Source organism: Sorex araneus, chromosome 5, assembly GCF_027595985.1.
Source record: "Sorex araneus isolate mSorAra2 chromosome 5, mSorAra2.pri, whole genome shotgun sequence".
NCBI classification, from domain to species: Eukaryota; Metazoa; Chordata; class Mammalia; order Eulipotyphla; family Soricidae; genus Sorex; species Sorex araneus.
Genome location: NC_073306.1, coordinates 58,123,074 through 58,147,942, shown reverse-complemented (window position 1 = coordinate 58,147,942; position 24,869 = coordinate 58,123,074). Strand labels below are relative to the sequence as shown.

Below are 24,869 nucleotides of genomic sequence, written 5' to 3'. Positions count from 1 at the left end.
TGCATTCCATGACTTGGCTGGCAGTGGTAGGACAGGAACCGCTCACCCCAGGAGCATGCCTGGTAGGGAGGCAGAGTCAACCTCAGAAATGGGCCATAAATTTATTTCATTGAGTCTTTTCATTATATCCCACCACTGTTTTCGGTCTGTGAGGGTTTCATCAGACAAGTCTGCTCTGCCCAAACATGATGATCTCTCAGTGTCTGTGTTGCAAGCCATAATGTCCAAAAGTAGAGAGTATGGGGAATATTGTCTGCCATGGAGGCAGGGGGAGGGTAGGAAGGGGGGGTATACCGGGGATATTGGTGGTGGGGAATGTGCACTGGTAGAGGGATGGGCGTTTGATCATTGTGTGATTGTAACCCAAATATGAAAGCTTGTAACTATCTCACAGTGATTCAATAAAATTTAAAAAAAGAAATGGGGCGTAAATTAAAACAGAAATTAGGACCAGCAATATAGTAAAGCATGTAGAGGCACTTGTCTTGCATGTGGCTGACCTGGATTCTATTTCAAGCATTGCATATGGCCTCCAGCACCACTAAGAGTGATCCCTGAGCATAGAGCCTGGAGTAAGCCCTGAACACAGTCGGTATGGCCCCCAAATAAATAAAACAACATAAAACAAAACAAAAAGTCAAACATGGACAACCAGGAAACAGAATAGAAAGCATAAATAACTCACACATTTATGATTAATGGATATTTGACCAGGAAGGCAAGAACACTCATTTGGGAAAAGGCTGCTTTCTTTAATAAATTGTGTTGGGGAAACTGGGTGTTCACATACAAAAGAATGAAATTGGACCCTTGTCTTCCACTGCTCACAAAAGTTAGCTCAAAATGGATTAAGAGCTTAATCCATTGAAGTCATTGGTCGTAGCCATGATTTTGTCACCAAAGTGCAGACAGAACAGGCAAAAAAAAAAAAAAGAACATAAGTTAGACAATATTGAACTAAAATGTTTGGGATAGCTAAATAACTAATCAACAACATGAAAAATAAAAACAACCCAGTTAGGAAGAAAATCTGAGAAGAGCCTAGTATCTTAGTACATAGTAACTCACACATCTCAGTACCAAAAGAAAATAATAGTTTAAAAATATATATACAGGCAAAGAGCCTGGGAATGTGACTCTGGGATGGGGCATGTGCAAGGTCCTGGATTTGATTTCCAGTACCACGTTGTCTCCAGAGCACTGGCAGGAGTGTCTCTGGACACCACACACACTACTAAATGAAACTCCACAATAATCATTCTTAAAGGGCAGAAGAATTAAATAAAAACTTTTCCAAAGACACATAGATTATGGACGAGCTATATAAAAAGGAGCTCATGCCACTGATCAAGGAAAGCCAAATCAAAACCAATGAGGTTGCACCTTATACCTGTTAGACTGGTTCTGATCAAAAAGACAAGAAATATGGTAAGACTGTGGAGAGAAGGGCGTCCTGTGCACTGTCGGTGGCATAGAAAATTAGTGCAGTCACCATGGGAAGCAGTATGAAGGATCTTCAAAACATTGAAAATCCAACTACCAGATGATCCAGCAACTCCACTTTGGGGAATATACTGGAAGGAAACAAAAGCACTAACTCAAAAAAGATATCTGTACCCCATGTTCATTACAGCAGATTTACAAAAAACAAGTTCCAGAAACAACAGGAGGCTCCGTCCACAGTTTCTATAGATAACAAAAATGTGATGTATAGTAGGCCAGAGAGAGTATGGAAGTAAGACATTTGTCTTTCGAGCAGTCAACCCCAGTACAGTCTTCAACACAGCACCTCCTGGGGTGATTCCTGAGCACTGAGCCAGAAGCGCCCTTGAGCATCACTGGGTGTGGTCCAATCTCCTACCCTCTAAAGAAATAAAATAGTCCTCTACACTTCCATTTTTAAAAAAGGAGAAAGAAAATTTGTTGCATAGATATATAATGCACTGTCACTGTCACTGTCATCTCATTGCTCATCGATTTGCTCGAGCGGGCACCAGTAACATCTCCATCGTGAGACTTGTTGTTGCTGTTTTTGGCATATCGAATACGCCACGGGTAGCTTGCCAGGCTCTGCCGTGCGGGCGCAATACTCTTAGTAGCTTGCTGGGCTCTCGGAGAGGGGCGGAGGAATCGAACCCAGGTCGGCTGCGTGCAAAGCAAACGCCTTATGGCTGTGCCATTGCTCCAGCCCATATAATGCACTATCAGTCGTTAAAAAATAAGGAAATCCTGTCTTTTGTAACAACATACAAGCTTGGAGGACAACATGTGAAGGGAAGTAAGTCAGATAGAGGCAAAAACCATCTAATAGCTCTTATTTATGAAATCTGAAAAGGAATGTGGCACTCACAGTGACAGTACACAATGGTGGATATCAGTGGACTGGGGGATTTGGGAGCTGAGATGCTGGGAAGAACATACAAATCTGGTGTATCCTACTCTGGAGTCCCACACATCCTAGCTAGTGCATCATTTATCTTTCTTTACTTTATGAAACACACATGCGATCATTGAAAAAAATAAAACTAGTTCACTCAAAAAAGTGAGAATAAGAAGAGTGACAGAAAGAGAACAAGAAGAATAAAAGTGCAAAGGAAGAAAGAGAGAAAGAAAGAGGAAAGCAAGGAAGAAGGAAGGAAGGAAGGAAGGAAGGAAGGAAGGAAGGAAGGAAGGAAGGAAGGAAGGAAGGAAGGAAGGAAGGGAGGGAAGGAAGGAAGGAAGGAAGGAAGGAAGGAAGGAAGGAAGGAAGGAAGGAAGGAAGGAAGGAAGGAAGGAAGGAAGGAAGGAAGGAAGGGAGGAAGGGCGGGAGGGAGGGAGGGAGGGGGGGAGGGCGGGAGGGAGGGGGGGAGGGAGGGAGGGAGGGAGGGAGGGAGGGAGGGAGGGAGGGAGGGAGGGAGGGAGGGAGGAAGGGAGGAAGGGAAGATTAGTTGCTGGGCATGTAGCTCATCGGTATAGCTTTGTATATGTGAGGCCCTGATTCAATCCCCAGCACTGAAGAAAAAAACCACACATAGAGAAAAATTTAAAAAAGATTCAAACCTTCTCATTATGAGGCTTGATCAATAGTATAGAGGATAGGGTATCTGCCTTGCACACGACCAACCTAGGTTAGATCCCTGTCACCCCATATGGCCCCTGAGTCCCATCAGGGGTGATTCCTGAGAACAGAGCCAGGACTAAGGCCTGAGCACTGCCGGGTATGGCCCAAAAACCAAGATCAAAGCAAACAAACAATAAACCTCCTAGCTATAATCGGAGTGAGATATGGAGGCAGAATGGCCAGCATGGTGACTATAGTCTATAAATGAACCTTCTGATGGTAAATGTGTCATTATATGGACATGTATCAGTTCATCACAGGTTTGCAATGTTGTGTGTCCGTTATATCCCAATAAATCTAGGGGTAACAGGAAGAATGAAAGAAGCCATTCAAGAAGTGACTGGTGGCTGGAGGGAGTAAACCCATCTCTGTCATTCAAAAACTTACAGGACCAGCTAGAGGCTTGATGATAACAAAAACATCTTAAGTCAGGAAGGTTGTCTGCAGAGCAAGCTTCAAAAGGAGAGGATCTGGTTTGATACTGAGTAGGGTTAGAGTGGTGGGACAGCTTACCCACATGTAGGTGAATTTTTAGGGAGAATTATACTTATCTGTGAGGAGGAGGTAGGCGTGTGAGTTGTGTAACACGCAATGCACAAGATCACACATCACACATACAGAGGATGACAGAGAACTGTCAGCAGGGGCTGTGTTGAAGGTTGGTCAGGGAGAGAAAGGAGAGCAAAGGCCGAGGTTTCAGGGCTCAGTCCCCACTGACCTGTCCTGTGCATCCAGGGTTCTGCTGGCCTGATCTGCGATGAGCTATTCCTGACTTTCTGTTCTGATCCAATTAGAGACCAAGTATGTCACATGTGACTACTTCCGGAGAGGGACTGTCACAGCCTCCAAACCATAAGCCTCAGGCCAGTCTATTTTTGCTTTCTTAACCCCAGAGAGTCAGTGTAAATTTGGGAGAGAATAAAAGGGATGTAAAGTTGCCAAGAAGTTTGGCATAGCTGACGCCATGCTGAACCAAGTCCAGAGTTCAGTGTGGAATCCAGTGATTTTCCTTGCTGTCCCGGTTAAGAAGGTATTTTTATACTTTATTTCTCCATCAAAAAGTGTGAAAGCTGATATGTTTTTTAAAGCATGTGTAATCCATTGAAACGTGCAATTCTTAAAATGAAATTCCTTGTTTTCATTCTTCCAGGTGTGCACCTATTTTTCTAGAGATCAGACTAATGATCTAGGTCATGAGTGAAGGTGATAGGTATAAATGAAGCCCTGAGAAGTGTCCTATTGGGTTAAGGAGAAGTCTGCCCCCACCCCCCGACACACAAAGTCCCTAAACCTTGTGAGGGTGGAGCTGGAGAGATAGTCCAAGAGTTTAGGTGCTAGCCTTGCGTACAGCTGACCCAGGTTCAGTTCCTGTAGCAGCATATGGTCCCCTAAGAACTGAGACACCAGGAATAAGCCCTGAGCACCTCCAGGTATGAACCCCCATCCGAGATTGAAAGAAAGAAAAAAATAAATAAGTGGGTAGAATTAAACCTTGTGGGGGTGACCTCCAGACCAACAGCATCTCTAGGGAGCTGGTTATTAGAAAATCAGAACCTCAGAATACATCCCAGACTCGGCAGGGTCACAAAACAGCAGAAGACCTTTCTGCTAAGTTAGGAACGGACTGAGAAATGAGGCCCCAGTGCCCTCACAAGGCACCGGATTTGGGGAAAAAAAAAAAAAGCTCTGAATGCAAAAAAGCTGGGCGAGCTCCCTCTGCCTGGACATGTCCTGCACGGCTTCCAGAGAGAAGTGTGCTGGAAAGGAGAGGGGGACAGAGGTGGAAAGGAGAACATTCCAGGCAAAGAGAGCAGTTGTGGAGAAAATGGGGGTGGGGTGAGGGTGAGGAATGCAACAAAGGACAGAGGATGCCAGAGCTGCACGCAGGAGAGAGCTGGCAAGGCTGTCCCCGACTGAGGAGACGGGCTCCTTCCTCTCCAGCCTCCTCTCCTACGCCCACTTCAGGGCAGACCATCCCTGGCACCTGATTTTCTTTTCCAGTGAAAGCTGGGCTCTGAGACAGTCAACACAGCTTCTGCCCTAGCTGTGCCAGCGCCGTGCTGAGCGCCTCACTGCTTTGTCTTGGTTGCTTTAGAGGTGTCACTCCCAGAGGTGCTCCGGGGACTGAGTGGAAATCCAGGGCACATAAAGCAGGTGTCTAGTCCTGTGAGCCGTCGTCTCCCTGCCTCGGCTCGGCTTTGGCTTTGTGCTAAGCAGCGTACCCAGAGTTTCAGACGTGCAAAGGCTCCTCTCCCACGGAGCCACATCCCTGACCCGATTTCAATTATTTGTAAGGACAAGAGGCTGAGAAGGTTCCAGAGAGAGACAGACAGACAGACAGACAGACAGACAAGAACACTACAAGGGCTAGACTCCTGGGTTCCCCTCCACCCTCATGACTTGCTCACAGTATTCCTGGGAAGGCCAATTTCCAACCCATCTCTCAAGAGTTTCATGTTCCTATAAAGCAGAGATAACACTTGTGAGGGGGCACCTGGGCCAAGGGTGAGCTTGGTGCATGAGAGTTATTACTCTTATCTCTGCTGAGCAGATGAAGAAACTGAGACGCAGGAGTAAGTGACCTCTTTAAGGTCACACAAGAGAATTGAACTCCAAGGTCTTTGCAAGGATTCACCAGGGCTCTCTCTCTCTCGTCCAGGAATGGGGAGACCCCTTCCTTTCTGCCCACAAACTCCTCCAGCTTCCTGCCCTTTGCCTCCCACCCGATAGAAAACAAAAGCTCAACTCAGATCACACCTCTGAGTCTGCTACTGCTGCCCACGCCTTAGCTGAGTCTGTTTCCTCTGCGCCGAAGGCCCACCTCCCCTCTCTGCCTCTCCTGATTCCCCTCTTCGATGCCGGCAACACTAACTCTTGAGAATTTGCCAACTCCCTGGCTAGAATGGCGCTTGCCACTTATCAGCTTCGTCTGCGGCACCTAAAGGGTGCTGTGCGCATGATGGCACCCTCTCCTTGCCTTATAAGACACTCAGTGAGCGCTCAGCACCTAAGAAATACTTGATGAGGCGGGCTGGAGCCATAGTACAGTGAATAGGGCACTGGCCCAGCCCAGGTTCGAGCCCTAGTGCCACCTATGGTGCAGAGCCAAGAGTAAGACCTGAGCGCTAGCAGCTGTGCCCCCAAACAAACAAATAAATAAACAAAACATGATGAGGATGAGGGCCGGAGGAGAAAGTCCAGTGGTTAGGGCACACAACCCAGATTAACTTCAGGCAGCACAAGGTCCCACCACCACAGCTAGAGTGGCCGGAACCCACAGCAGCACAGGGGCAGGCAGCCCTGCAGCCTCGGCCCCTTGCATTGCACTGCTGGCCTGCCCAGTTGAGAGAGGGTGCTGGTGGGACCCTGGGGCTTCCTCAGCATGCTTGGAGCCTCCCTCCAAAATCACTGTATCACTGTCATCACCGTCATCCCGTTATCCTCGATTTGCTCGAGCGGGCCCAGTAACGTCTCCATTCATCCCAGCCTGAGATTTTAGCAGCCTCTCTTTACTTGTCCTTCCCAATGGTGCCGTATTAGAGGCTCTTCAGGTTCATATACCCTCCAAGAAAAGGAAATAAACATCTGGTGAAGGCACAGGAGAGGTGGAGAGGGCTGGAGTACCACCGCATGCCGGAGCCCAGGGTTTGATCTCAAGCACTGCACGGTCAGCTGAGCACTGCCAGGAACGATCTCCAAGCACCATGCCAGAAGGCACCCCTGAGCACTGCTGAGTTTGGTCCAAGCCACTCTTCCCACCCCACCCTTCCCCCTCAGAAAAAAACAAAACCATGGTGAATGAACACCCGGCCTAGTTCGCTTCGGACCAGACATGCCTGCTTCCCAGAACGCCTCCTGTTTGTCTGTGGTCTCTGGACTCCTGGGTGGCTGCTCAGTCCCTTCTAACTTTCAGGCCTGACCTGGAGTCGTTGTCTTCTTTCCCTGCTGTATTCCAGCGAGGGCTCCGGGTCCTTGGCCGTGGCAGAAATAGGTTTGGCCATCAGGGCTGCTTGAATCTTCCTGGGCCTGCATACTTTTGGAGTCCTTGTCCCTCTTTTTCTGGGTCCAGCTCCTGACCTGGGGCAGTGGATGCCTCTTGATTCAACATCAAGTGTCTCTGCTTTAGCACCACTGACCTTGGGGGCCCGAGACTGCTTTACTGTGGGGCCCGTCCTGTGCACTGACGGATGGAGTCAGTATCCTCGGTCTGCTCACTTGCCAGTTGCAAACTAGTTATAACAAACCAAAATATTCTCCAGACATAGCCAAATGTCCTGTAAGGGACAAAATTGTTCTCAAGTTGAGAACCATTTTCTCCAGGGGTGACCGGGATGAGAAAAGGGGGGAGTTTAACCCGAGAGCCACAGGGGAGGGTTTGAAATCCCCCAAACTTCTATCCAAAGATGCCCGTCAACCTGAAAGAATGCCCTGGTGACACTCGGGGCCTGGAGGCCAGCCGGAAGTGTACCGAGCTTCCTGCCAGCTGGAAATGGAGCCCTACTTTTGCAGAATCTTGGTACTTCCTGAGAGAAGCCAGAAATCCTGTCATTTATGTGAATCCCCTTATCTTTTTAAAATGTTGGCAACAGGCTTTTTTTTTTCCAAATCATGGGTTAAAACCAACCATGTCTGTGAAAAACAAACAAACCCAGTTGGGGCTGCCAGCTGCCATTTTTTTGTGTATGTGTGACCCTTCCATAGCTGGAGCCTCTGTTCTTGGAGTTACAGGCAGCTCTCGCTCGCCCTGGCCTGCAGGCCCCGCTATTTCCAGCAGGGTTCATGTTGAAGCATCATCAACAAGCTCCCATTTTGCCTCTGAACTATACAAACAGTCCAGTTGAATACACTAGAGGGTTCTCAGTTCCCCCAGGAGATGAGAAGGACCCCAGGGAAAGAATCTGGAAGTTTGAACTTGCAACTCTGGCTCTGATTGATTGGCTGTGACCTTGAGCAATTACTCCCCATCTCTGGGACCTATTTTCTGCACTCCTGAATGTTTGCAGGATATAAAAAAAAAAAAAAAAAAAAAAAAAGCCAAAAGGAAGGCGAATGCAAACTCTAGGTCCTGGGATTAGAACCAGCCTTTCCCCTTGGCAGAACAGAGCCCTGGCAGTTGCTCTGTGCCCAGTGGGCACCCTTGTCCTCAGACAGTCCCAGGCAGGAACGCGCTGGCACTGCCTCCAAGCTCAGGCTTCCTGCATCTCTGAACCCTGCATCTGGGTCATTCCTGACACGCTCTGCTCTGTGGACTTCAAGGTATACTGGTGGAACCACTCCACCCGGGCCACCCCATTCTGTCATCCTTGCTGGGGCACCTGGGGAAGCTCTGGTGAGTGAAGGAGACCCTCTCCGTTCCAGGAAGTGCTCCTGGACTCATGCAGCCCCTTTGAGTCCCCAGATCACTATCCCAGCAAGCTCAGTGACCCCAAGGAGCCTAGGATAGGCTCGCCTGAATGGAGGGGACCAGAGAGATCTGAACCCTTAATCTTCTGGAGGGGAAAACTGAGGCCCAGGAGGTAGGTGTCTGCCCCAGGTTGTTTACACAGAACATAGAATACACACACACACACACACACACACACACACACACACACACACACATACACACACCACATCGGGATCTCCTGGTGAGGGGTATGAGGCAGACTGATGGGCAGATGGACAGAGAGTAGACAGATGGGCTCAGAACAAGCATGGACTCTGTTTCTCATGGTGGCCTAAGACCACATGCCTGGCAGATCAGCAGATCACTCCAATGACTGAGGGGCCAGAGCCATACTAGGGGAGAGGAGCTGGGGGGGGGGGGAAGGATGCGGTTGCCATGGGGGGGAGATATTCTTCCCAGACCTCCTGATATTTCTGAATCAAGCTGGGGCCAGAGAGATGGAACGGCAAGTAGGGCACTTGCCTTGCCTGCAGCTAACCTGGGTTCAGTCCCCGGCATCCCTAATGTCCCTTGAGCCTGATCAGGTGTGATCCCTGAATGCAGAGTCAGGAGTAAGTCCTGAGCACCACCAGATGTGGCCTAAAATCAAAAACATAAAAAAGAAAAACTCCTTGTTTGTTTTTGATGTCACTTATTTCAATTCAATTCATTTTTTAAAATGTTCTTTTTATAGAGGGACAGGAAAAGAAAACTTATTTACAGCACCAGAGAGATAAGATGGCATAGTAGATAAAGCACTTGCCTTGCACATGGCCAACCCAGGCTCAATTCCTGGCACCACATAGGGTCCCCTGAGCACTGCCAAAAGTGATCCCTGAGCACAGAGCCAGGAGCAAGGCCTGAGTACCGCTGGGTATGCCCCGTTTCCCTGCCCACCTTCAAAATAGAAAAACATATTTATAAGCCATGTAAGACTCCAGGACTACCAGTCTGTGACCTCTGCTCCCTTCTCTTACCCTATTTTCTCTGCTTTTCCGGGGGCAAATGACAGCACCAGGCTCATATAGTGCCGGTAGCATTGTCTGTAGCACTGTAGCAGTGTGGTCCCGTTGTTCATCGATTTGCTCGAGCTGGCACCAGTAACGTCTCCATTGTAAGACTTGTTGTTACTGTTTTTGGCATATTGAATACACCACAGGTAGCTTGCTAGGCTCTGCCATGCAGGCGGGATACTCTCGGTAGCTTGCCAGGCTCTCCGAAACAGACAGAGGAATTGAACCTGGGTCGGCTGCAGGCAAATGCCCTACCCACTGTGCTATTGCTCAAGTCCATATAGTGCCGGTGAAGAGGTTAAATAAGATGCTACTCCTTGAGCACTTCAAGCAGGGACTGGGGCCTCACTGGCTGCTGAGGCCTCTGTAAATGGTCAGCGGTGCCACTCAGACGGGGACCCTCTCAGAGCCAGCCGGAGGGGATCACTGAGTGCAGCTCAGAGCCTCTGGGAAGCTGAGCTGGAACTTGGGATCTCTCCATGCAGTTGTGTTCCAGAGAGCCCTGGCTGTGTGCCTGACGCTATGGGCAAAAACCTCAGTGGAGACCCCAACCCAGCCCGGGACTTACAGGGAGATGGTGTTCCATCTACACAGCAGCTCACGAAGTAGTCCTTCATCCCTGGAATCCTGAGTATCCCTCCCCTGTCCCCTCCCCCACTCCCCACCCCCCACTCGTGTTCTGGGAGAAACATTCCTTTTTCAAAGGTCTTTTTGTTTGGTAAAATCAAAAGAATGCAGCGTTTTTCCTATTTAGTAAAACACATTTGCGCTTGTTTGTTTTAATGAGAAGCTTCAGCAGGGGAGATGCCAGTCCTTCCTACGTATCTGCCTCCTGAAATCAGTTCCAGAGATATTTAAAGGACAGTTCTGGGGAAAAGGAGAATTTAGAACAAATCTAATTAGTCCCACTGGGACCAGGGACCAGAGCGGAGCTCGGTCCCCCAGAACCCCGAGACCTGGACCTTCTGCCATTCTCCTGGGCTGGGCCCTCAACTGGGGCAGCTGGGGACAAAGTCAGCATGTTCTGGCCTTTTCTGGGGGCTCCATGTGGCCACCGACGTCCCCCTCCATGCCCAATCCCGTGTGTGTGGTGGTGGCAGGGCCCAGCCTGCTCAACCAGGGTTGGCTCCGGTGGGCGGGCAGCAGGCAGGTAAAGCCCGTAATTACGGGAAGGCAGCCCCGGGCATGTGCAGACAGGCCGCAGAGAGCCGGGCAGGTGTCCTCCTGACAGGGGAGGGCCCTGGAGTGTGGAGTGTGGGTGCAGAAAGCCACCGGGCTGGGGGAGGGGTGGTTACGTAACAGTGACGCCACGGCCACTGAGAATGTGACCTTGCTCGCTCCACTAACTCTCTCCTGCCCACTGCGAAGGGCACGAAGACCTGGCAGCCTTGCCTCCGGGCACGCAGCGGCCCTCCTCTCCCTGGGCATGGGGTCGGCGAAGGGGGGGCCGGGGCTGGAGGTCTGTGGAAACAGACTGTTGGCCTCTACCCCCAATCTAAATCGGAGGGCAGGGGTGGGGCTGAGAATTTGCATTTCTCATAAGTGCTCTGGGAGGATGCTGTGGCAGCTGATTGAAGGGCTGCACTTTGGAAACCACCAATCCCCGGCTTAGTAAAATCAGCCTGCCTGCTGCCCCACCCCTTTGCCTGCGTGCTGTGTGTCTTCTGGCAAATGTCTGAGCCTCTCTGGTCTTTATTTTTTCCCCCCTCAAAAGAGGAAACCATCTTTGAATCACTGCACTCCACGTTGGATTGAGATACCTAATTACTATTTGCAGGTAGCTCGAGGATTTACACATGAAAGAAGCAGGGTTGTTTTTTTGGTTTTTTTTTTTTCATGAAGTTCTGAACCAACTCATGGTCCTAACTTGCTTGTAGCCAGTGACAGCACAGTCTCGAGGAGAGAGACCTTTTCAAGTTTCAAGGGACAGGGTAGACCAGCATTGCTCGGCCTCCAGACTCACTCTGCGAGTATCGGGAAACATTCGCGAGGCCGGTCTTTGGAATCACTTTGCTCCCTTGGGCTGCAGCGGCTCACCACAGTCCCGGTGATAAGGCACCCACGGCGCAGAGAGTTATAATCAAGGTCACACAGCCTATAATCAATGCCATGTACCTGTCAGCACCCCGCTGCTCTGGCCAAACACCCCGGCGAACTTTGAACTCCCTGCACACTGGGCTCCTGTCACCTCCCTCTTGGTTTCTAGGCCGAAAGCCGGCTGGCCCCCCGGAAATGAACAGAAATGCCAATGGCTCCCTTCCTACCTTGGCTTCAGCCTCCAGCTCCCTGTCGTTCGACTGGGCCCCCTGCTCTCGGGACTACCTAGGCACACTCCTTTGCGCAACGCCAAACAGTTCCGGGGAGAGAAACAAGTGTTCTTACCCCCGTCCCGCAGGTGGAGAGACAGGGAGGTGGCTGGGTTGGGCAGCTGTGCTAGGAAGTAGTGGCAGAGTCGCGAGCACCAGGACCCGCCTTCCCCGCGCAGCTCCCGGGTTCTCTGAGAGCTGTTTGCCAAGTAGTGGCGATGCAGTGGAAATGGGGCTGGCAGGGGCTGCCGGTAACTCAGCCATTCCAAGTTCGAGAACTAGGCGGGAGGGGCTACAGGCCCCAGGAGAAGCTGAGGCCTGATGACAGTACAGTTTCTCTTTGGCAGAAAGGTCCAGTATTTTCCAAGAGCCCTGCCTCCCTGGTGGACGAACACGGAGCCCAGGGGAGGGACTTTGGGGGCCCAGTACAGCACCTGGCACAAGGCTGGTGTCCAGTGAGTCTGGGCAAGGAATGACTGAATGAAGGCAGATATGGCTGAAGTACTGGGTCTAAAGTCGGCACCTGTGGGGCCAGAGAGATAGTACAGCCGGTAGGGCACTAGTCTTGCAGGCGGCCAATCTGAATTTGGTCCCCGGCATCCCTTATGGTCCCCCATAAGGAGTAATTCCTGAGTGCAGAGCCAGGGTAAGTCCTGAGCATTGCCAGGTGTGGCTCCAAAACAAAAAGAAACAAACAAACAATAAAGTCAGCAGCAGTGTTATTTTAGCTAAGCCCTTTACCTCTCTAAGCTCCTGTTTCTGCAACTGTTAATTATTGTCATTATCGTGATCACACTGGCTGCCCTGAGTACTGGCTGTGTGACCCGGGGAATCCACCTGACTGCCTTGTGCCTTGGTTTCCCAGTGGATAAAGTGAGGATGGGCTGGAGCAGGTAACACAGTGGGTAGGGTGTTTGCCTTGCACGTGGCCAACCCAGGTTCGATTCCTCCGCCCCTCTTGGAGAGCCCGGCAAGCTACCGAGAGTTTCCCGCCCGCATGGCAGAGCCTGGCAAGCTCCCCGTAGTGTATTCAATATGCCAAAAACCGTAACAACAAGTCTCACAATGAAGACGTTACTGGTGCCTGCTCGAGCAAATCAATGAGCAACGGGATGACAGTGTCTGTGACAGTGAGGATGGTAGGAGCACTTACAAAGTTGTGGGGATAGAAACGAGCTAGTGTTACTGATACCCCTTGGCAACGCGACTCCATCTTTGTGCGTTGATGGTGTTTAAGAGGTGTTCAGTTTGGCACAGAAGCAAAGTGCTCAACTGTTATTTATTTATTTATTTATTTATTTATTGTAGTGGTGGTTGGAGGTGGGGGGCTCAGAGCTTACTCCTGGCTCTGCACTCAGGGATCACTCCTGGCTGATATATAGGTTAGCATCTTACCTGCCGTACTCTCTCTACAATCAGCAACTGTTATTCTTACTGTATGCATTCATTGGTCCATGGATGCCTGTGATTCTTAGAGAACACAGAGCAAGTGGAGGTGATGGACACAGTGGACCCAAGTTTCTGGTGGGAGGGCCCCAACATTTGGAGAGGTGAAGTACCACTACAGGCCGCTAGAGGCAACAGAGGACCCTTCCTGTCTAGTTTCGCCAAAGTCTTCAGAAAATCCGGACAGAGGGACTAGGCTAACCCTGCCTACAGGACAGGGGTCTTTTAGATCCCTGGCATAGGAACATTTCCTTAGAGAAATCCTCTCACTCCCGAGGGTTAGGCTTCCAACCTAATTCACCAACTACACCATCTAGGGTATGTGTCTCTGTCTCTAGAAACCTCAGTTTTCCCACCTGGAAGATGGGAAAAGGGTGGTTCTAAGTCTTGACTGAGCTAGAATGGACAGTGTCTGGGGTCAAGGGAGTGTGCAGGAGTTATTAGCAAGGTCTCCGTGGCTGTAATTGGTAATCTGAAGGGCTTGGGAAGGGACAACATGGGTTTTGCTTTGCTTTTGAGGTCGGTGGGCCAAGCCAAGCAGAACTTGGGGTTGCTCTGAGACCGGTGCTCGGACGCTACTTCTGACAATGCTTGGGAGACCATGCAGTGCGGCCGCTGGCATCCAGGCTTGCCGCCTGCACAACGTGTGCCTGCCTGCCCTGCCAGCTGCCCCCCAGCCCTCAGGCTGCGCCCTTGGATAAGTGACTTGACTTCCCTCTGTCTTCTCAGTAAAACGGGGATGACAATAATAGTTTCGGTCCCTGTCAGGTTCTGGCTGGGAGGACTGAATGAATATGTACGTTTTAGACCCGGGCCGGCACAGTATTATTATTGTAAGCCTTTGTAGTTTTGATATTATTGTTTTGATTCTGAATAGGCTGCACTGTTTAAACGTCCTGCAGAAACCTCTCTGCTTGGATCTAGGATGAGGAAGGATTTGATCTTTTTGTTGCTGCTGAGGAAGCATTCTGCCCCCCAGGACACTGGGTGTGTGTGGAGGGGGGGGGCTGCCCCCAGATGCTCACCTCCCCCCTCCCCCCTCTCTCCTACCTCCTCCAGAGCTGGCTAAGCCTCCGCTCCAGGGCAGGGCTTTGGAAGCCCCCAAAGGGATCCAGATGTTTGCCAGGTCATTCGGGTCTCCAGAAAGATTGTCACCGAGTACTGGTGAGTCTGTGACAGACCCACAAAGGTCTCCAGCTAGGAAGGCCTCCCCAGGACAGATGGCAGGATGGATTGCAAGGAAAATCTGTCCCCAAGGGCAGAGGGCTAAGTGGGTTTGGAGGAAAATCCCACTCAAATCCTCCCCACTGCACCTGTGCCCCAGAGCCCTACAGGGAGGGCCGAGGAGGATGGGCAACTGTCCCTGCCGTGGCCTCCGCCGGAGAGGCAGCCCCGGGCCTGGCCACAGTCACTTCAGTGCCCCCAGGACTGAGTCTAAGGCTCTGCTCTTCGGCTTGTCCGGCTCTGGGAGACCCTTGGCCCTTTCGAGCAGCCTGCCACAAACCTGTTTTCAGAAGGTCCTCTGACGGCAGGCACCATTCACGGCTCTTCTTTAAGGGTGGGGCTCGCCTGGCAACGCTGAGGGGCTGCTCCCAGCTCAGTGCTTAAAGGTTGTTCCCGCAGTGCTCCCGGAACCGTGTGGTGTCAGGGATCAAACCCAAGCTACCTGCGCACAAAGCCAGTGCTCAGCCCACTGAGCTCTCTCCAGCACCTCTCCCCGCCCCTGGGGGTATAGCCGGTGTTATCTCCACCGGACAGCACAGGAGCCTGAGGCTACTCTGGGCGAAACTGTCCCAGACTCTGTGAAAACCCGTGGCCTGATTTCCCTGCCTTCGGTATGTGTCAGGGGCCCTGGGGGAAAGGGGTTAACCCCCAAGGCAGCCCCTTGGGCAGCCTTCCTGAGTGCTTTTTGTTTTTTCTCTAGAGATACAGAGTTACAGAGTTGTTCACCCTTGGATCTCGGTCAAACAATGTTCCAACACCCATCTTCACCCGTGCACGTTTCCCACCACCAGGGTCCCCAAGTGTCCCACCTGCCTCCTCGCCACCCCAGCCGGCCTCTATTGCAAGACACTTCTCTCTCCCTCTGTCTCTCTCCTCTCCCTCTCCCTCTCTCCCCCCTCTCTCTCCCTCTCCCCCCTCTATCCCCCTCCTTTTTCCCTCCCTTCCTCCTATACTCTCTCCCTCCCTCCCTCCCTCCCTTTCTCTCTCTCTCCCTGTCCCTCTCCTCTCTCTCTCCCTCTTTCTCTCCCCTCTCTCTCCCCTCTCTCTCCCCCTCCTTTCTTCCCTCCCTGCCTCCTACCCTCCCTCCCTCCCTCCCTCCCTCCCTCCCTCCCTCTCTCCCTTTCTCTCTCTCTCCATCTCTCTCTCTCATTATGGTTTGCAGTACAGGTACTGACAGGTCATCATCAATATCCCGTTACCTGCTTTCAACACTGAGTTCTTGTCCAGAGTGACCATTTCCAACCATCATTGTCATAGTGGTCCCTTTTGTATCCTCACTGCCCTCCTCCCACACTTCACAGTTCCACTCGTGGCAGCTCACCTGACTCACTTCTAATGCAGGGACAAAAGACTGTCAAAGAAATGGGCGCTTCCCTGAGCACTTCCCCCCGGCCTCCTCACGGAGGCTCCACTCAGAGCTCTGGGGCACAGCTGAACGTGACTTTGTGACTTTAGGCCCCTAGTACAGGAGTGGACATTGCCCGGAGGCAAGTGCACGAGTTTGGCAGTGGACCTCTCCCCAGAACAGTGCTCTGACCGCAGCCCAACTGGCCTTTAGCAGGCAGCAGGAGGTGCCAGCCAAGCTATGCTGCATTCCTGACCCACAGACACTGACAGAGAAGTACTGGTTGTTTGAAGTCCCATTCTCTGTGAGTGATTTATAATCACTGCTAGCACCACACACACACACACACACACACACACACACACACACACACACCAAAATCACATGTACACAATCACACACATAATCTCACACACAGACATAATCAAACACCCTCACACATACATGTAATCACACAGACATATACACAGACACACACATATAATCATTACACACACATAAATAATACCCTATCCTCCCCCAACACACATACACACACACACACACACACACACACGCCCCTCCAGAGAGGAAAAAAAAATATATTGACTACACGGTAGGTGGCAGAGCTAGAAACTCCTCTTTGTGTTCCCTTAGCCAGAAGTCATTAAACTTTTGCCACTTGCAACCCCTTCTCTCTGGAGAAATATCATGTGAGTGAGCACTGCCAAAAACTCATTGTCTTCATGGCTCATTTGGTTTTGAATTAAATATTGGTCGCAGTGCATTCAGAAAACTTTCACTATTGCCAACTTGTTCATAACCCCCCACACACAATGTTATATGATCTTAAGTGGGGTTCCATGCTCCCATTTAAGAAGCTAGGTGCTAACCCACCCTGGGTTGGGTTTTTGCTGGTGAGGAGGCCTTGATGCCCAGAGAGGAAGGTCACTTTCCGCGGTCACATACAAGCCAGCGGACAGGGAGTGGGTGCTGAGATCCCAGGCTCCCAAGATCTGTTGGCAGGAGTTTGTGGAGTGATGCGACAAGACTGTGACAGATCCTAAGGCCACACAGCTGCTTTCCCTGCCCTCTCTAGGGCTAGACGGAGGACTGTCCTGGCCACATGACCCTTTGAAACCTCTTCTACAGATGCTAAAGCACAGCCAAGGGCTGGGCGGAGCTCAGGGGTACATCATATGCTTCACACAAATGGGGCCCCGGAGTTCACTCCCCATCACCCCACCCATCCCCAAAAAAGCAGCCAAGAAAAAAGTAATACCTGAATGATTCCAGTTGGCTGAAACGTTCAACTTCAAGCAGATGCCAGATGCAGCAGAGGCTGGTAATCTGATGACGGGGTGTTGTTCCCGAAAGCCAATCTATCTTAGTAGTTCCGTAGTTTTCGTCCCTGAGCTGAAGGAAGTTCCCTTGGGAACGAGGAGACGCTGGGAATGGGAACTGCACTGACCCCTAGTGACCCTGTCCCCAGTCTCCTTTGTGTTTTCTTTGGTGGTGCCCTCTCAGCCTGAGGTCAGGAGCATGGGGACACCTTCCTGCCCACTGGCCGGACGGTCTATTCCTTACCCCACCCCGGGAATTCCCAGATGTCTCTGCTGTTTAATGAATAGCACAGAGGTCTGCAGGGGATAATTTCTCCACTCCACATTCCACATAGTACACATCCGTTACACACACACACTCACACTCTTCCACACGCTCAGACTCACATACTCTCCCACTCTCCCACATTCTCTCTCATACACACATGTGTTCACACACATTCACACACTCCCACACACTCCCACACATTCACACACTCCCACACACTCCCACACATTCACACACACACACTCACAGACATTCACATATTCACACACACATTCACACACTCACAAACTCACACTCTTCCACAGACTCACACTCACATACTCTCCCACTCTCACACGTCATACACACATGCTTACACACTCCCACTCCATACACTCTCACACACACTCAAACACACACACATTCACACACACATACATAAACATGCTCACAGTCACACACTCTTACTCCCACTACTCTCACACATACATGTTCACACACATTCTCACACTCACACACATACATAAACATGCTCACATTCACACACGCTTACTCCCACTATCACACATGCATGTTCACACACTCACACACATCGGTAAACATGCTCACATTCACACTGCTACTCCCACATACTCTCACACATATGCACTCACTCCTACTTCCACATACTCTCACACACATACACTCACACATACACTCTTATACACACACTCACACATGCACTCACATTCACAAGTATACACTCACATTCACACACGCACTCACATACTTATACATTCTCACACACACATTCACACAACCCTCCCCCCACCCCTGCCTGCCTTTCAGCTTCCTCCAAACCCTGGACATCTGTATACCCTGGAGAAGGACATTGTGGTCAAAACCCCAGGCCCACCTGTCTCTGACATCAATTCCCAGGTAGACCAGCCACGGAATTTGTGAATTCTTAGGCAAATTGAGTGTGTGAAGCTTCTTTTCAAAAAGAGTAAGGGATTTAAAAGCAGCCACAGCAGAAGATAAGCCTGCCTACAGAGCCCTTCTGACTGAGGCGGGGAGCCAATTCCCGCTCAGGTCCTCTCTCAGAGCCTGCCATCAAACCCACCCTGGGGTGAGCCTTCACGAAGGGCCTGCCCTGGGACAGAGAGTGGGTTGTCACTTCTTGGTTCCTGAATCTCCTATTGCAGAATTGAGCAGAAATGTCTCCTGGGCCTTAGGTGTCCTCACAATCAGAAACATGAAGAAATGTTTTGGAATGAAGAAAGATCTCCAACTCAAGGCAGGCCGTTTGCTGAAAGGCTTCAGGCTGGGGTACAGTGCTACCTGCTAGCTGGAGGCAGGAAGTCTGAGGACTAGAGCCCAGTGGGAGAGGCTGTGAGATCTGAGAACACACAGAAGACCAGAAAACTTTCTCTCTGTCTCTCTGTCTTTCTGTCTCTGTCTCTGTCTCTCTGTCTCTGTCTCTGTCTGTCTCTCTGTCTCTCTCTGTCTCTCTCTCTGTCTCTCTGTCTCTCTGTCTCTCTGTCTCTGTCTCTCTCTCTCTCTCTCTCTCTCTCTCTCTCTCTCACACACACACACACACACACACACACACACACACACACACATGATTTAGCTGAATGAGAAAAGCAGAAATTGCGCCAGAGTAGGGCCCGTGTGATAGTACAGCGGGTGGGATGTTTGCCTTGTACGTGACTGGATTCGACCCCCCACGTGCTGTATGGTCTCCCGAGTCCTGCCAGGAGTGATCCCTGAGCCCACAGCCAGTCAGCAGTAAGCCCTGAGCACTGCTGGGTGTGGCTCAAGAACAAAAACAATAAAAAAAGAAATCCCCCAGGGCTGTGGACTTGAAAAAGGACTTGGACTGTTGAAACGTAAGTAGAAAGCGTGGGCAGACTTCTGAGAGGCTGCAGAGGGAACTAATGAAACGAGCGTTGAAGACTGGCCAATGGGCTGAATAGAATCTTCTAGATGCATTTACTTTGTTAGCCTTTTTTTTTTCTCCCTCCTCTCTCTCCTCTTCCCCCCATCCCTTCTTTTATTTTTAGGCCACACCTAACAGAGTTCAGGGGCTCAGTGCTCAGGGGCCACCTCTGATGGTGCCTGGGGAGCATGTGTTGCTGTGACCCCAAACCAGGCATGTGCCTTAGCCCACTGAGCTACCCACCCCCCCACCCTTCCCTCTTCCTAAGTCTTGTGGAGTTGCCAAGGTTTCAAACTTAGATTTCACATTAATCACATATTCCCAATAGGTCTAGAAACCAAAAAAGTAGCACTTCCGGTAACACATTAACAACTGCAGTCTTTTGTATGTATGCATCTGTCCCCACCCCCCCTAACATCTCCCTGACACCAAACCCAACTGGTTTAGTCCCAGGCATCCACGTGCTGCAGTTTCCCCATCATGGGTAGGGGCTGCCTTTGTCTCAAGTGGGAAGTCAGAAGTTGACGAAGAGGTTCCACGCACTTCCAGAATTATGGCAACGAGCATGTATCTTTGTGCAGAGGGTGTGAGCTGCCTGGGATGCCAGCAATAATGAGGAACTCCTCACCTGGCCCTTTAGCCTTGGCTCCCCATGTCGGCAACAGAGAGGAAATAGACTTACCTCCCAGGGCAGGAGGGAGTGCGGTAGTCCAAAAGAGCATGGTAATCCCCACATCAAAGAGCGTGTAGAGTAGCAAGTTCTGCCAGCCTCCTTTTGAGCACCCACTCCAGCAGACGGGCTCAGATCTGTAGTCTGCCTGTGCATTTAACATGCACTGCACCCCCCCCCAACACACACACACACACACACACACAAACACACACTTTATTTAGACTGGGTTTACAAAGTTCATGATGATTTGTTACAGGCATTCAGTATTCCAACGCCAATCCATCCCCACCAGCACCGGCACCTTCCTTCCACCATCGTTTCCAATTTCCAAACCACCCCTCAACCCAGCCATGCGAAGGGTTTTTATGTGAAAGAATCCAGCCGAGATGCCCTTAGAAAGCCCATCACAGCACAACTCACTTATTATGTTCTTGGTCGGGTCCCAAAGGTACTGGTTTCTCTCTTCGCATGAGAACTCAGAACTCTTTGTCCTTTGCTCTGTCCTGCCAACAACCGTCCCAGCCAAGGCAGAAGAATCAGGGAATTCCCTGCGACTCTTGAAGTGATGTCTGTTTTTATAGTTCCAGTGATTTGGTATTGAAGTCTGCGGATAGCTTTATTTTCCAGCCAGTGACCTCAGCATTTGATATTGCCATCCAGCCCCACCCCCCCTCAGAGTCAGGGTTCCAGTTACACAGGTGTAGAGAGCTTGAGACAGTCCGATGGACCTCCACTGCTGGGCCCATTTCCTAGTCATTGGGGAGTGGGGAAGAGGTGGGTCCTGGAAGCTGGGAAGGCCGTGATGAATGCATGCCAGGTCAGTGCTTGCCATGAGACAATGCTCCTCAATCACAGAAAAGTGACATGGGAAAGCGAATGTTGGTCGAGCATCTTACCACCATTGCATCCCTGCAGACAGCACCTGTTTTGTATCCCAGTCTGTGGACCTGTACTTATAACCAAGATGGGATGCCAGTGGTCTTTAAGCTTTCTGAACCTGCAGACCAGCATCTGCCTGCAGGTCAGAGTTTGAGGTGCAGGAGCAAGGGGACAAGAGGGGAGAACTGATTTTTTTTTAAAAAAGTTATTGAATCACCGTGACATAGTTACAAGCTTTCATATTTGGGTTACAATCACACAATGATCAAACACCTATCCCTCCACCAATGCACATTCCCCACCACCAATAACCCCGGTATAACCCCCTTTCCCCACCCTCCCCCTGCCTCCAAGTCAGACAATATTCCCCCCTCCTCTCTCTCTCTCTCTCTCTCTCTCTCTCTCTCTCTCTCTCTCTCTCTCTCTGTCCTTTTGGGCATTATGGTTTGCAATACAGATACTGAGAGTTTATCATGTTTGGTCCATTATCTACTTTCAGCACACATCTCCCATCCCGACAGATTCCTCCAGCCATCATTTTCTTAGTGATCCCTTCTCTATTCCAGCTGCCCGGGGAGAAGTGATTTGCTTCCCACTGTTTGGTGGAGCACCATATGCTGACAGTCTCAGAACTCAGACGTGGCCTGTGGGAGTTGTAGCTTCTATCATCAGTGGGACAGAAGCAGGCCTGGGAAGCGTGGTCTGTGAGCTTCCTGTTGCCAGCAATGGGAGAGTGTGTGGGAGTGGGGAAGCTCCTCACCTGGCCCTTCAGCCTTGGCTCCCCATGTCTGCAGTGGAGTGGGAAACTAGATTTACCTCCTGGGGCAGAAGGGAGAGCCTTAGTCCTAAAGAGCATGGGAATCTCCAGATCAGAGTGACACAAGCTCTTCTGAGCACACACTCCAGCAGGCAGGCTCAGGTTTGTAGGAGCCCCCTGCCACCCAGTTCCTAAACCTGAGGCTCAGCCCCTAGCTTCTCTAGCCCCTGTTCTGCCACGGGGATAGATACTCCAGGAGAGAACCAATAAGTAGCCCAGCTGATGACTGCAATGAGCCCCATTTATTACATGAGGAAGAGGGGCGCCGACACAGGGGCCCCCACCAGATCGCCGTCTCCCCCGTAGGTGTGGACCTTGTCAGTTTGCTTCCCAACCAAGCGTGGACACATCCCACGCTAGTTACAGTCACTGCAGGACAAGGTAAGGCCCAGGGCGCCTGCTCCTCTCCCGAGCCCACTGTTTCTGCCCTCTGCCGGCCGAGCGGCGCCTGGACCTGCCCTGCCTCTGAGCCAGGCTATCTCCAGAAGAGTGGGGAGACGGTCTACCAACCCGGGTGCCAGAAGTAGTCCCCTTGATGCGCTCACTGGGGCCTTGTAAAGGCTCGGAATGATCCCTGACCCCTGCGCCGCTGGCCATCCTGACCCCAGTTTCTCCCGGAATGACCATGTTGGAGATGCAGCGAGTGGCCAGGGCTGGGGGTGGCGGGGGGTGTCCAGCGCGGAACACCGCGACTCCGCGCTCGGGTGGATGCTGGGGCAAGTCTGGGCGCGGCGGAGGGTCCGGGGGCGGGTCCGGGGCGGGTCCTGGACGGACCGGGGGCGTGTCTGGGGCGTGTCCAGGGCGGGCCGAGCCGCCGGCCTCGTCGGGCCCGGAAGGAGCCGGAGGAGGAGCCGCGGGGGAGTGAGACCCGTTCCCACGTGAGAGGCTCGGCCACCGAATTCCTCGCGCGCGGCGGCCGTGGACCGCCTGGCGTTCGGCCGGACGGAGAGCCCTGGTCCGGCGCGCTCGGGCGGCCGGGAGGGCGGCGTCCGGCCGCGCCCCGATGCGGCGGTGGCCCCGCGCGCTGTGAGCCCCGCGCCCGTCGTCGGAGCCCCCCGCGCCGCCGCGGGCAGCGCCCCCCGGGCACGCGGCATGCGGGCGGCCGACTCGGGCAGCTGGGAGCGCGTCCGCCTGCTGGCGGCGCGGGGCGAGGCGGGGGCCGCAGTGTGCCGGGCCGGTGCGGACGCGGCGGCGGCGGCCCCCGGCGATCGGCCCCGCGCCGGGACGTGCTCGGTGCCCACGGACGACTGCGCCCAGCCGGGTAGGTGCGCGCGGGCCGGGGACGGGGACCATGGCACTCGGCGCGCGCGGAGCCCCGAGCTCCGGCGGGGCGCAGGGAGCGGGGGGGAAAGGCGCGCGCCACGCGCAAGAGTTAGTTCTCCAGCCGGGAGGCGGGATGGGGGGCGCGGGGGGCGCCGCAGAATCCCCCAGGCGGGCTTGGGCGGCGGGTCAAGGCCAAGTGCGCCCGAGGGAGTGGGATTCCTCGGTGTCTGGCCACCAGGTCCTGGCCCTACCCCCGCGCTTGTTTGGGGGAAGCGTGGGAAAGGGTCCAGCCCCCCTCCCGCGCAAACTCGGGGTGTGACCGCACCTGTAACCCTCTTGGCAGCTGCATAAAGGGCCTCTTGGTGGGCAGCGGCTTTCCCGCCGCCTCTCTGAGCGGGGAGGGGGGAGCACTGTCCCGGAGGAGGAGGAGCTGAGCGATTTTCTCCTGCACTTGAACGGCTCACGCCGACGGAGAAACTCAGCAGCGGTGGTAACACAAGTGAAGTGGTCTCTCGTTGTGTAACGTGGGCTCCTCCGCCCCAAGTGGAGAGCCGCGTTTTTCACGTGAACTATGCAGAGTGGGTGTGCCCATTCCGGTCTGTTCCAGAGCTGCCCGCTCCCCTCCCATCCCCAGTTGGGTCGGGGCTGGGCCGGGTGGGGAGGGGGCGCGGTGGCCGGGACCCTCTGCATTCTTGATTCTCAGACAGGACGAAGTTTAGGTGGAAGAGGGGACTCTCCGCCAAGGGTCTGCATCATGCAGGATGAAGTTGGGCTCCTTTTCCAGGAAACACGGGGAGGAGGAAGGTGCAACAGAATTGTTTATTACTTCTTGGAGTCATTTACATGCAGTGCCTACTTACATCTAATAACTGACTCTGGTTGTGAGGCTGCCTTATCTCCCTGGAGATCTGGACAGAAAGGCCAGAGGTTATTTGCCCAAGATCCACAGCCCCAAGACCAAGGCTGCAGGAATTTTAACTTCCATCTCTGGATGGGCACGGGAATGCTTGGCTCAGACTCCTACAGCTCCGGTCTCTTCGTGTCAGTCTTTCCTGGAGCTCGACCTCTGGGGGGGGTCCTCATTCTCGTCACCGGATCTGACTCTGGTTAGCCAAGCTGCCCTGGATGTGCTGACACAGCTGAGGTCTTGGGTCACTCTGGGATTAAAAGCAGAAGGCTGAGTAGGGACAGATCCTTGGCCTTGGACCTGGCCCTGTGGTTCAGCCCCTCCCCGGCTGCATGAAACAGTCAGAGGCCAAAACTGTTCTGTGTCAGACAGGCCAAGGAGGCAAAGAGTAAGCAAGTGGGAGAGCATGGGCAAATTGTTCGAGCTTTTCTGAGACTCAGTTTACCCCTCTACGAAGGGAAGGTGAGCGTGTCAACTCATGTTTTAGTTCCTTTCTTTATTTGTATTTTTTGGTTTGGGGGCTGCCCCCGCAGTGCTCAGGCCCTACTCCCAGTGTGCGGTTGTTGAGGGGGGTAGTGCTTGGGGGGGGCGGCGTCCACAGTACTAGGGGTGGAACACAAAGTGTATGCTCCAACCCTGTGGGCTGATCACTCTGCTGACTCCTCCATAAGTGGTGTCTGCAAAACCCTGTGCCTACTTCTCTGATGCTTCGTGAATCTTAGCTCTCCCCTGGTGGGGCTCCTGTCAGTGCCCGTGGACTCAGTTTCCCCTTAGACTATCTGCTCCATCTCTACCCTCCTGAACTATGTCAGCATGGCATTTGTTTTGTCTTCTAAAATACTTCCCGTGACCCAAGGCTGACTGTTGAGCTGCTGGAGGTTGTTATTATGTAAATATGTGTAGAAGATGGCTGGGTGGAGATAGAGCTGTTTACTCCGTGTCTATATGGACTCTGTAGCTGTGTTCATAACAACAATGTCC

General features: G+C 52.2%; 1 protein-coding gene across 4 annotated transcripts in view; it reads left to right on the top strand.

Annotated features, from left to right (window-relative positions):
• KAZN (kazrin, periplakin interacting protein) overlaps positions 1 to 24,869 on the top strand; it is a 1,155,223-nt gene that overhangs the window by 1,000,463 nt on the left and 129,891 nt on the right. For 2 of the 4 annotated variants that reach the window (XM_055138794.1, XM_055138796.1), the window contains exon 1: positions 22,796 to 22,979. The exons of the other annotated variants lie outside the window; for them this stretch is intronic. In XM_055138794.1, the coding sequence (XP_054994769.1) occupies positions 22,811 to 22,979 (169 nt within the window). In that variant the 5' untranslated portion in view covers positions 22,796 to 22,810. Of the gene's footprint in view, positions 1 to 22,795; positions 22,980 to 24,869 lie in introns of those variants that run through there. 4 annotated transcript variants of the gene reach the window in all.